This window comes from Eptatretus burgeri, chromosome 2, assembly GCF_056783735.1.
Source record: "Eptatretus burgeri isolate ZD-2024b chromosome 2, Ebu_testis_v1, whole genome shotgun sequence".
NCBI classification, from domain to species: domain Eukaryota; kingdom Metazoa; phylum Chordata; class Myxini; order Myxiniformes; family Myxinidae; genus Eptatretus; species Eptatretus burgeri.
The window spans coordinates 85790792-85804639 of record NC_140962.1 but is presented as its reverse complement, the minus strand read 5'-3'; the positions used below and the strand labels follow the sequence as shown (position 1 = coordinate 85804639).

Genomic DNA, 13848 nt, shown 5'->3' with positions numbered 1-13848 from the left:
ATAGCGACACTCGGTATCAGTCAGACTGCATGACGTGAATGCTATCGGGTTGCCGTTCTGGAGTAAACAGGCTCCGACAGCGTTTTGGCTGGTGTCTGCTTGTATTTCAACCGGCTGATTTACATTGTAGTACTGAAGAACCGCGGCCGAAATACATACATGCTTGCTTCAGGTTCTCGAAGGACAGCTTCTGGCTGACTGCCAGGAGAACTCCACGTCAGCCTTGCAGAGATCATGGAGAGGCTTGCTCATGTAGTTTTGGTTGGGAATAAACTTCCCTAAATACTGAACAAATCCAAGGAAAAGCTTGACATCTTGTTTGTCTGTTAGGTCAGGAATGGGAGCATGCGCCAGAGCAGTGCGTCGCTGCATCCACTTTTCGACTCCAGGGGCCTCCGTCTGGCCATCCCCCAGGCATATGCCTGGCCCATCTCCATTTCCTTGAGATGCCGATCAACCTGCTGCAACCACGAGGCACGTGGATGGCCCATTGGCCTCCTCCACTCATGAGAATCCCTAGCTGAGAGAATCTGGTGAGCAGGATCAGCGTCAGGAAAACGAGCCACATGTTCGAACAGCCGCAGCTGACGCTCACGGATTATGCAGGTAACATCTCATTTGAGTCTCTCGCAGCAACCACTCGTTGGACACAAAGTCCAACCAGCGATGGCCAAGAACTCTCCGAAGAGACCTGGTACCAAAGGAATTAAGTCTCCATCTCAGATCCCTGGTCAGAGTGCAAGTCTCACATCCATAAAGCAAGACTGGAAGCAGCAAGGACCTGAAGATTCGGACTTTCATCCTCCCGCACAGATACCAGCAGTGCCACACCCCATGATCCAGTGAATCCATGACTCCCCAGACGTCTGTTGACCTCTGACTCACAGACAGCAGAGACATTAATATCACTGCCAAGGTAAGTGAATCTCTCCACGACCTCAACATCCACACCACAAACATACAGGCACAGACAGGACAGCAGCATAAAAGATGTCATTGAAAGCCTGGATATGAGTTTTGACCCAGGAAACCCATAATCCCAGCGGCTCCGACTCCTCATTCAGCACCTCGGGGGCCCCCAAAAGGAGATGTAAAGTCTCTGCAAAGTTGACTGCATCATCTTCGAAATCAAGATGACTGCATCATCTGCAAAATCAAGGTCAGAGATGTTGACATTCCCAAATGGCGCACCGCAGCTTGATCTCTCCGACATCCTCCCCAGAATCCAGTCCATACAAGTGCTGAAAAGTGTGGGGGCCAGTACACACCCCTGACAAACTCCAGTAACAACTGGAAAAAAAGTCAGAGATGGCACCACCACATCTCACAGCACTCTCAGTACCAGAGTATAGTTCAGACATCAGATCGATCAGTTTTGGTGGAACCCCACGAAAACCAAGAATCCTCCAGAGGGCATCTCGATTTACTGAATCAAACGCTTTACAGAGATCAACATAGGCTGCAAGCAGCCCCTGCCGAAACTCTCGTCTGCATTTGGTGAGGACCCGAAGAGCAAGGATATGGTCAATCGTTGACCTCTTTGGTGTAAAGCCTGACTGCTCTGGACGCTGGTGCTCAAGCAGATGGTAGTGAACCCTATCAAGAATTATCCAAGCAAAGACTTTGCCCGGCAATGAGAGCAACGTCACCCCTCGGTAGTTGTTGCAGTCTTGGCGATCACCCTTCCCTTTCCAGAGAGGGACAACAAGGCCCCTCTTCCAGTCAGTTGGGATGATACCTGTGTTCCAGGCAGAGCACAGAACTGCATGCAACGACACGAGTGCAGCATTTCCACCAGCCTTGAGAAGTTCAGCATGGATGCCACAGATCCCTGGAGCTTTACCCCATTTCAACCGGTTCACCGCAGCTTGTGTTTCCACAAACGAAGGTGGACCACAATTGATTTGAGGATCAGCAATAGGGATTGTAACACCCCTGAGGTCCAACTCGACAGCTGGTGGATCAGCCTGGTACAACCGCTCAAAGTAACCGGCCCAGCGGGCCTTTACTTCAGACTCCTCTGTCAAGAGCCTACCACCCTCTGCTCTAATTGCAGTGCACCAAAGGATGGGCTTGGATGAACGCAATGCATGATTTCCCCTGTAAGCGGGACGAGAATCACTTGACCACAGGTGATGCTCTACCCCCTCACAGATTCCACGCACATAGGCCTCCTTGTCCACCCTTAGCGCACGTACAGTTTTATGCCTCAGCTCCCTGAACAGCTCAGCTCTGCCATTCAACCTGGCCCTGTGACTGGTCAATGGTATCCAGTGTCCCTTGAGAGACAAAATTCTTCTTCACCCGATGGTGAGTTCCAAGGCATCCACCGGCAACATGAAGGACGGTGTTCTTGAAGGCACTCCTCAACTCTTCAGGATCTCCCAAAGCACCCAGACCCACCCAAATCTCCACTTAGCCTGTTCGCAAACTCCTCAGCTACTCTCTCATCCTTGAGCTTGTCAACATCCAGCCGAGGCTGGGATGGTACCATTCTCCTGGATTTAAGGTGCAACTTAAGAGTTGCGACAACAAGCCTGTGGTCAGTATTGAGGAAGTGAGCGCTCCTGTATACCCTGCCGTTCTGGATCATCCTCCAGCGACCATCAACGAGCACATGATCAATCTCCTTTGCTACACCACCAGCGTTGGAATACCAAGTCCAGTGATGAACTTGTGGGCGCTGAAACCATGATCCAGCCACCTGAAGTCCATGACTTCTTGCAAGGTCAAGGAACTTGGTGCTATTCTGGTTCACAGTTCCAGACCCATGGGGACCAACACACATCTCATAACCATCCCCATCAGTTCCAGTCGATGCATTGAAATCCCCCAAGACGAGAAGAGTGTCTCATCTGGGGCACTGATCAACCACAGTCTCGAACGTGGCATCGAATGCGTCCTTCACGGTGAGATCACTTGCCTCAGTCGGAGCGTAAACAGAGACCAGGGAAATGACACCCAAGGAGTGACAAATTCTTGGTCTCAATACACTCGTTGACTGGTGTTCCCTCAATCATCATTGGAGTCAGCTTATTGGACACAGCTACAGCAACTCCTCGGGCATGGTAATCATTAGAGCGACCAGACCAATTGTAGGTGTAACCACCCGCCATTATCTCGCCACAATCCGTTCTCCGAACCTCAGAGAGTGCTGCAATACCGATGTCCAAACGCTTTTACTCAGATGATAACAGCGACAGGTGATCATCCTCTCTTTAGGATAGGACATTCCAGGCATCCACCCAAAGGGACTGCCTCAGGTTAACCTAAGGAGACCGACGTCTGGTGGACGACACCTCAGTACCATCCCGACACACTCTCCCACAATCTGACCCGGGAATGTTACCCCATCGTTTCCCTCCTATCATCAAAGATTGGGGGTCCCGAAGGGTTTGCCCCAATGCCGTCATCCGGTGAGCTGCCCTGTGAAGGGAAGTCCATGGGAAGCGAAGTTTATTCCCAACCTAAGCGACATGAGCAAGCCTCTCCGTGATCTCTGCAAGGCTGACGTGGAGTTATCCTGGCAGTCAGCTCAGAAGCTGTCCTTCGAGAAGCTGAGAACAGGAGGTTCTCCCACATAGTGAGTTTTCAGATTTTTTTATGCTTCGAGAATGTTTTGCGGAATGAAGGGTTTTCCGGTGGCCGGAGTGCAAATCCTGCCACCAACCTCCTCATAAGAAGTAACACAACTGCAGGAGGACGTCCGCAGACACAGTTGGGCACTCGATGTGGATGGCTGTTGGCTGACAAGGAGCTCCTCCACCCTTTGTCTGTTGAACGTGGCATTTTCTCAACTGCCTTCATCTTGAGTGGATCTGGTAGCACTCCTTCTGCAGTAAGCAGGTGGTCCACATAAGGGACTGAGGATTGCCGGATTAGGAATTTTCTGAAGTTTAGTTGCAGGTTATAACTTGTGGCCTGTTGAATAACTCGCTTCAGTACACGGTCATGGTGGCCGATGTCACGACCAGCAACTAAAATGTCATCCATTACTGCTGTTGCCCATGCTATCCCTTCTCGCATCTGGTCCATAATTCGCTGATACATCTCCGGTGAGCACATCAATCCATAAAAGAAACGCAGCCAGTGGTATCTCCCCACAGGTGTGTTGAACGTGGTCAGGAATGAAGACGGCTCGTCAAGGCAAATTTGCATGAACCCACTGCGAGCATCAAGCACAGAAAATACTTTGGCTCCAGGGATTTGGTCCAAAACTTCCTGAACAGTTCTCATTAGGTAGTGCTCACGTTTTGAGCACTTGATTAAGTCTTTGGGGTCTATACAGATGCAGACTTTGCCGTTGCAAAGAGCTACTACCATGGAACTCACCCACTCATTCGGTTGCTCTACCTTCACGATGTGACCTGTGACCATCTCTTGTAGCTTGTCAGTTATTTTCTCCTTCAATGCTGCAGGCTGTCTGCGAGGAGCGTGAACTACTCCCTGTGACTCCTCTACCAGCGTGATCCGATGAGTTCCGGGAAGAGTTCTAGTTGTCTTGGCAATTTCTGGAAACTCGGAGATTACTGCATCCTGGAACACATTGACTGAAGGCTGAATAAAAGACAACTTATCGAGCTTGACAATGAGGCCAAGGGCTTCCGAGGTAGCGCCTGATATTACATTCTCCTGATCGAGGTCAATGACCTCGAAACTGGCACTAATGAGATAGAGATAGAGATGGAGTGGGTGTGTTACGGTACCTACAGGATGGATTGTGTGGTTCGAGTACGTTTTTCGAACTTTCTGCCACGATTGTAGATCGCCTGCGAGGTGCTGGACTGACTTGTAGTCGTTAAGTGTTAGTGTGTTGCACCTTGCACCCGTGTCAATCCAGAACCAAGTCAGCCGACACAGCAACGTGATGGTCTGTGCCCACTTGTCATGGGTAGGCATATTGCTGCTTGGTTGCCGAGCGTAGATCCTAAAAATGTTAGATTCCTTGACTGGTTCTTGAGGAAGATCGACATGATCTGGACCGGTCTCCACATCAAGGAACTTTAGATCACACAGCCTCTTCTGACACACCACAAACCAGTCTTCTTGCAGTAGGAGCAGCTGGAATTAATTGCTGCATACTTGGCTTGATTGTGCACTGACTGGCCACATCTGCCACAGGGACCATCACTCCAGAACCGATTCTCAGCTTTGAACAGCTCGGTGGCTTGTGCACACCTTTCAGGCTTGCTCTAAAAATGTTGAGTTCGTTCATTTTCAGATCTGAGGGCTGAGATGAGAGCATCTTCATCCCGGACTATTCTCATGTGTTTCTGCGAGAGCTCCAGCTTTTGGCCAATTTCTATAGCTTTAGCAAGTGTGAGCTCCTCACCCCTATCGAGTAATTTCTCTTGGACTTTTTATCATGGCTGCCATCGGTGATGCAATCAACAATTATGTCATCTGGGTCCTTGCAATCGCAATCCATGAGAATTATCCTCAGATCTTTTACGAAATTATCTAAAGACTCACCACTCCGCTGGTGCCTTTGTTTCAGTCGGTGTTTGGCAACTCTTTTGTTCTTTCTGGGTTGTACATAGGTTTGGAATTTGTCCAACACTTTCTGTGGGTCGTCTTTGTCTCCTTACCCACCCACCCCCCCAAGTTGGAGTTTGGTAGATTTGACGACCTGGTTCGCCGATCCACGTTCCGAGCCATCCTGCTTGACGAGGCTTCGATATGTCTGAGAGCGGCCCTGACAAGACCAAACCGACGTGTTGTTTGAACCGGCAAAACTCCTGGTAAAAATCTAGACAGTCCCAGTTGATCGAGGGTTGTTCAAAGTGCGGAGATGCCATACTGATTGAGATGGATGGCGGCTGATGGCGTGAATATCAAACGAACTTCTGACACCATATAACAAACTCAAGCAGACTCCATCGAGCAGGAAGCGGAAACTGCATTTATTGACGCGGTGCCAATTCACTCGTCTCACAAATAAGCACATCCGATAAACGACAACAACAATGCAATTAATAAACGACACCAACAATGCAATTACTAGTCAGAGTAATAACGTTACAGACAGCACACATGGACTAAGTAGAAATGGGAACAAATGACTCTCCGTGGGGTGTGTGCGTGCCTGTTCTTGTGTGCGGTGCACGGGTTTTGCGGGTGCGCGATCTGAGCTCAAACTCGGATCCGTGGTGTGGGGTGCCGTGGAGGAGGTTATGCGACCGTCTCACAAACCATGTACTTCTGCAGCGCCGAAGCCTCGTGGTGAGCGGACATGCTGCAGCATTGAAGCCACGTGGAACTTGCCATTGTGCAGTGTGGGTATGGGGAAATCCGTGCATGTGTGCGAGTGAAAGGTTGAGTATATCGCCAGTGCGTGTGCATGTTTAGTATGGACTGCGAGAAGGTTGGAGGAATGCGTGGGATGGGACTGCATGCAGGCAGGCGTTTACCAAATGGCAAGAGTTTTGATTTTTAAATGCTACTGCCAAGTTTTTAAATAGAACACGGTGGTTAGAAAGAAACCACTGCTGTTTTGGCACGTTTTGTTGTTACGGATTTGGAAACCTTGTGCACACAAACAGCCAGAGTCGCTAAGCTTAGTTATTTTGATAAGTATGTGTTTACAGTTAGCATCCCTCCTTCTGTCTAATGGGAATTACATGTGTGCGCTACGAGTTATTTTTTAGCTAGGTTTTTCCTCATCAACAACTACTACTACATCCACTACAACAATGCCACCGTCCGGCACTCGACCGGTCGCCATTGCCCACGTGTTTTTGGCTGAAGGCATGGGCGGAGCCTCCAATTCCTCAGATCGAGGCTCCGTCCCAAGGAAGGGCATGGACCGTTTCCTCCAGCCAATGAGTGAAGGGCGAGCATGACACACATGCTCCAGCCAATCAGGAGATGACCACAAGTCATCCAACAACCCCTCGTCCAATCAGGAGGCAAGTGGAAATGAGAAGAGACCCCTCCCACCTCAGAAGAGGAGAGTGGTTGTCTGGACCAGTGTTGGGCAAACGGTGCGTTCTGCAGGATCGTGGCGATTGCGGTCTTGGTGGTGAGTGCGGCTTGGTCTGGGTCGTGGGTTCGAGTCCCACTATGGTGTTTTGCGTTGGAGCGCTCGAGCTGGGATCCCCGTTCCCGTCCATGGGCTCCGAGCTCCACAAGTGCGGCTCTGGTGAAACCGCACGAGGCGGGGAGGTACCTGGCTCTACCGAAAATAAACCCACGAGGTCCATTTCGCGTGTGTGTGTGTGTGTGTGTGTGTGTGTGTGTGTGTGTATGTGTGTGTGTGTGTGTGTGTGTGTGTGTGTGTGTGTGTGTGTGTGTGTGTGTGTGTGTGTGTGTGTGTGTGTGTGTGTGTGTGTGTGTGTGTGTGGCGCGCCATCCTGTAAGTAGAATTGTTAAGTGCTTTTTCCTTGCTCATTGTACATTGCTTGCCTTTTATTTGTGATAACTCTGCTCTGTGTGCTCCCCTCCCTGATTATTATTGTAAAATACCCCCCTCCCCCATGTTAAATGTACCATCTCGTTTTCTGTGCTTTCTTCCATTGGCCTGGCATGCTGCGTGTTGCAAATTGGTAGGGCCGTTCGTGCCGTGGATTGTTCATATGGTCCGGCATGGCTTTGGTAACTTTCCGCTCGGTTACGCCAGATCCGAGTCGGTGATAACAATTCGATTCAGACAAAGTCGGCCGAGGGTGTGGTTTTCCCCGGTAGTTGGATGACGTGGGTACTTAGGTATATTGAAATTAGGCAATTAACCCTACCCCACGCCATAGAAATATTGGCGACCACGGTCTGCTAAGGGACCCGTGACGTTTGGAGTTATACAAGGGTTACGACCTAAATTCCCGGTGTTCGGTGGGAGACGACTCCACTGCTCCACCTCGTGGTCGTTTGTCGCCACCAAACCCCGGCCCACAATATTATCATCCCGGTAATGCCCTGGGTACGCTACTTTCCCATTCCCTCCCCTCGCGCCGCCTTCCCATTCCCTCCCCTCGCGCCGCCTTCCCATTCCCTCTCTCCTTGCCGCCTTCCCATTCCCTCCCCCCGTGCCGCCTTCCCATTCCCCCCCCCTCGCCACCTTCCTATTCCCTCCCTCCCCCCGTGCCGCCTTCCCATTCCCTTCCCCCCGCGCCGCCTTCCCATTCCCTCCCTCCCCCCCGTGCCACCTTCCAATTCCCTCCCCCTACGCCACCTTCCCATTCCCTCCCCCACGCCCCCCATTCCCAAATTAATGCATGGATATCATGATCTTGGAATATGCGCTTCCACCCACTGTTGCCCTTTGCTGATGCCTTTCCCTCGGAGTTTCATGCCAACATCATCTTCTACACTGTTGCTCGTGAAACATCAGCAGGTGGAGCTGTCACTGGAGCTCCTGCCAAACGTGCCCCAACAATCACCTCTCTTTCAAAGTCACTGTGGTCTCCTCTTGCAGCCATACTTATAGGCAACCAAGCCTGTGCTGCATTTATATACATGACACTAAGCATGCTGGGATGTTATTTGCTTAATTAACACGTGTGACACACCTGTGTGGAAGCCTTTGCTTTCAATAAACTTGGTGTCCCTCAGTTACCCAGGTGTTTCCTTTTTTACAGCACGGCGACATCGCGCTGTTATATAATTGGCTATTCTGTCCTGTGTCTTCTGTCACACTTTACTTATTGTTGGGTGTGATGTGGGCGGAGATTGCCGGGTGAATTGTGGGCGGGGTTAATGCGGAAGAGCGACGTTTTTTGTGCTGAATCGTTTTCTGTGTGACGCCGGAAGTTGATTTTCTGAGCAGGAAGTGATAATCTTCCTGTTCCGTTCGTTGTTGACACGCAGCGTTGTAACTCTCGTTCTTCATTGTTTTTCACCAGAAGTGTTTTTAAAAGGTCTTGTGGAGGTGATTTCTTCCTCTTTTTTTTGGTGACAGAAGTGGTTATTACAGCGCGGCAACATCGCGCTGTTATATAATTGGCTATTCTGTCCTGTCTTCTGCCACGTGTTCTGTCACACTTAAGGCCGCGTACGTCCCTTTGATCTGAGGGCTATAAATAGAAATTTGTCCAACGTCACAACTCTTCCCATCATGCATGCTAATTCACCGTGTCTACATTTAAATTTTATAACTGCAAAATTGTTTCATCATTCTTAACCTAGACTTTTACTGCTCCCAGCCGTGCGATATCGAAGTATTCGCTTCTTGTTTTTTTGTCCACTCGTGTCTGCATTTAAATTTTATAACTGCAAAATTGTTTCATCATTCTTAACCTAGACTTTTACTGCCCCCAGCCGCGCGATATCGAAATATTCGCTTCTTGTTTTTTTGTCCACTACCTGTATATACACACATCCACTGCCTTCAGAAAGTATTCACACCCCTTGACCTTTTTGCATTTTGTTGTTATTGATCTCCATAAAATAGCCCATAATGTCAGTGATTTTTTTTTTTTAATGCCTGCATTTTAACACAAATCTGACAGTTTATATTTGGGTCCGAAATCGAGCCTACACTCAACAGCTCAAAGGCGTATAGGTGGCACTTCCTCATGCAAGTTATCTTGTCAGCCGAGCAGAGCTTGATGCCAGGAAAGAACAACCAGGAACAAATGCCTCCAAGTAAACAGAAACAGTACACGCTTCGTGACAACTTCCTGGCAGAATAACAACATTACGTGATAAATGTTTGGGCTGAGCATCAGACAGAGGGCTGTACAATTTGATTGTATGGTAAATGCACCAGAGACCACTGTTGTGATGACGATGCTTTGTTGGATGCCGAAGGCTACTGTTGGACAAACATCTGATATTTTGACTTGACCAGAAGTATAAACTCTTTGATCAGGATAGTTTTCCAACCACACCGAAAACATTTTTCCTTGCCTGGGGTGTTTGGTGGTGCATTGCATTGAACATTGCAATAAAGTAAGTGGTTTACAGGATGGTGCAGAGGTAGTAAGTGCCTTTACTTTTGACCTACCTAGTCTGGGTTCAATTCCCGACCCAACTATAAATTTACGGATTGGTGGTTTGCAGGTAGGGTGTTGCATCATAAAGTCCATTGTCCCCCAGTGAAACCCGGTGTCCCATCTGCTAGCATTTGTTGGTGGACGTAAAAGATCCCACTGTATATTCGGCAAAGAGTAAGCGAGTTCTCTGAACAAATGACAAATAAATAAATGACAAGTTCCTTCCATAACTGAGCACTCCCATTGCAGAGGACTGGGGACCACCGGGGAAAAGATTTCACCATGAAATCTCATGATGACAGTGAGGTGGGAGGGGGAGAGTACATTATCTTCCTTTGTGACCTTTTTATTTCTGGAAAGTGTCTTGAGACATTTGGTTGTGACAGGCACATTATTATTGACTTGTCCATATCAATCAAGACCAACACTGGAACGAACTGGCATTTACTTCCTTGGACTGTATTGAAACAATGTCGGCTTTGCACACGTGGGAACCACAAGAAGCACATGCGGCTCTTAACTCTTTTAAAACCAACGGGTTTATTTCCTCAACAAACAGCAGGGGATGGGTGATCACGATGGTGGAGATGACGATGGGTTGAGGTGGGGAAAAAAGGTGGGAACATGGAATCGATAAATAAAGTTAGGTGTACAAGAGGAATAAAATAGGTACCACATACCTGTTTTAGGCAGAGACAGGGTTGGGGAATGAGAAAACCCAGGTGAGGTCTTAGCTCAGCTAGTGGATGAGGAGGGAGCAGGTCCACAGGCTTGAGAGGTGAACAGACGTTGCGGCAGGCGACGAAACACACAAGCAGAAAGACGAAGGCATACGACCAGAAACAATGAACAGGGCAAGGCAAGAATGATGAAGCAGGGCCATGGCAAGATCAAGACAGAGCAATCTTTTCTCTGCACACAATCTCCTTCTCAACTTTGCTTCATGCCCAACCAACTCTACTCATAGACGACTCCCTCTCCTGGCTCTCGTGAGCTATCGTGATGGGTCCCAAATCTCCACCCGCTAGGGGCAACAAAAACTCTGCCCCTCTGGAGGCAACGAAAGAACTCCGTCATTCGGGAGGCGATGAAAGAACTCTGCCCTTCTTGAGGAGGTGATGAAAAGCTCCTCACCTTGTTCCCTGGACAATGCCGCTCCTTTCAAAGCCCCTCCTCTCTCTTTCACCGGGTCCTCACCTCGGCACCTCACTTTGGGAGACATTACAAGGGGGTGCATGTACGATTGTCTTAATCTTAATCCCTTCCTAATTATTACCACACACCATCCAGTGTATGGTGCACATTCAAACAAGACGATCCTTAAGCAATGGTTCCCCACTTAATCACATCAAGATTGGGTAACTATTCATACCCGGACCATACTACTCTATACATTTATATCTGCTCTTAGGTCATATCTACCCCCCTACAAACGTAACGCTATTTTTATTATTCGTGTTATTATTATTATTATTGTTACACATCAATATTGTGTTATAATCATTTCTCACAATCTTTCAGCATAGCTGTCTTGTCAACAATACATCTAGTTATGGTACATATTCTGCAAATTATGGGATTTCCTTTTTGCCATAAAATTTGTCAATCATAAAGTAAAGGTTAATGGTCAAAATGTATTTGATTACCTTATTTTCTCATTATTTTTGTACTTTGACACTGCATTGATAACAGCTGGGACTATTTTGCTCTCCATGTCCCCCTCCCCCCTTACTACTATTACTACTACTACTACTACTACTACTACAACGACTACTACGATTACTATTATTTTTTCTTTTTTAACACTCCAATTATTCCTCCTCCTTGTGGGGTTGGCCAGGGAATGTTTTTGGCCTATGCCTTTCACAAACCAGCTGACCAGTTCTGAAGTTCGACTGAAGATGGCTGGAATCTAATTTGTTCAGGGTGTTGGTGATAATTCACCTACTATTCATAAAATTCACCGTGGGATATTTAATGTCCACAAATGACCAGTGCTGACAGACATCCTCCTGCTTAATGTCTTCCTCCACCCCTTCTCTCTGGGGACGATTTTTGGGTTATTAACAAGGTCAATTTGTTGATTATATATAATGGGACCAAGTGTATGTATGTATGTATGCTCTATACCCATTCGTTGGACAGCTGACCTGACGCCACCCACAACTGTAAAGCTGAAAAACATCGTACAAGTTTCACCACTTTCGTAAGCCGAAGACCTCTTCAGAGGTATCACATTCACATTTGTCATGCTCTCCATAAAAAAAATTTCCGTTCAATGTAAAACAACTTGAGCAACTGTTAAAAGCATTATCAAATATCAAAAGGTTGGAGCCAATAGACATCATGGGCCTTGTGAAGGTGCAATAGGAATTATCCGAGATCTATAACCACGATGTATTACGTATGCACATAAGTAGTATGCAGGTTTCTGCTTCATGTACGTAACCCAGGTTATTTTTTTATTTTCGGGAGCGATAGAGGCAGCCGTCTGTTGCCGATAACCACTGTCTAAATGAAGGGATGTGTCAGAAGAATGTGTTACATGCTCAGAACAAGATCACCAGGAGGTCGAGGATTCTGCCAGTAATAATGATTATTATTATGTATTTATTTACCTTATGGGTGTACATGTTTATTCTTTTCTATTTATTTATTTTTGTTTAATAATTGTTTATTATTTTCCATTGTTTTACTTCTTCAATTCTCATGCTCAGTTTTGGTTTGTATTGTGTGTCCATAGGAGTACGACTTGATCGGGTGCGAGGAGGGCGGCAGAAATATAAGCGAAGAATCGATGCAGCAAACAGCCCGTACTTGTCACCAGGTGTCCTGGCTCCCACCAAGAAGCCAGGTTAGTGGCTTTTCTCTCGCTCTGCAGCTGGACCACTTAGTCTACTCTTTTATTTATTTTGTCTCAGACAATTTTTTTAATTTTTATATCTTTAGATATCTTGCGTGATTATAAATGTCACACACGTTTCATTTTTGCTTGAGTTAAAGTATCCATTATTTGCACTTCTTACACCATTAAAATGTCACTTTAATATTTTGGACCGAATGGTATGGAAGAACCATTTCCCATTGAAAATGTTCCTTCAAAATTATAAGCAACTTTTTAAATGGCTTCCAGAATCATTTCTAATATTACAATCATGTCCAGATGCATCTATATGAGAGGCAAGCCTGCGACTAATGAGCTAAACCTGTTACCCACAGTTACAGTACATTGACTCATTTAACATCTGAACCTCCCCAACAGCAAACAAGCTGGTTTCTCACTTGCTGCTCATGGAACCAGATAAATTGTACGCCATGCCCGATCCTGCTCTGCCCGACTCAGACATCAAAGCTTTAACCACACTGTGTGATCTGGCCGATCGAGAACTTGTCATCATCATTGGCTGGGCCAAGCATGTTCCCGGTGAGCATCAGTTAGAAGGCATCTCAAACCTGAATAATACTTGTCACTCTTGTGTTGCATCATATGGGTTGCTTCCTCTTGAAGAGGAAAGCTACGACAGCTGTTTTCATGATGATCTCCTTTTGTTCCGACCAACAAACTGCGAGGTAGTGCTTCTCACACACCACCTCGTGGCAGGTAATTGTAGTATATGTCCAGGTGAACAAAGACGTCACCAAAATGGAGGTATCTTTGCACTCTCGAAGTTGCAGGAAGTAGGCATACACACCAGTATATGCCCAGAGTACATAGACAGGGTTGACAAGATTTTTCAACACAATTACTTGTTTTGGTGTAAAGCTACTATGCCAACATTTAGTTTTATATTTTATATAAGAGCAAAGCTCGTGGAAGAGAGGATAAAAAAAGCAATATGTAGAGGTGGGTGGGTTAGGTTGGGGTAATGGGGGTATAAATTATCATGATTTGGGATGGGGAATGACAGATGGTGATGCA

At 47.2% G+C, this 13848-nt stretch overlaps 1 protein-coding gene across 1 annotated transcript in view; it reads left to right on the top strand.

The window, feature by feature from the left end:
- Window positions 1-13848, top strand: part of LOC147032481 (estrogen-related receptor gamma-like) — a 149509-nt gene that overhangs the window by 39400 nt on the left and 96261 nt on the right. Inside the window, exons 5-6 of the mRNA XM_085850691.1 lie at window positions 12673-12783; window positions 13192-13353. Of these exons, the coding sequence (XP_085706817.1) occupies window positions 12673-12783; window positions 13192-13353 (273 nt within the window). The remainder of the gene's footprint in view (window positions 1-12672; window positions 12784-13191; window positions 13354-13848) is intronic.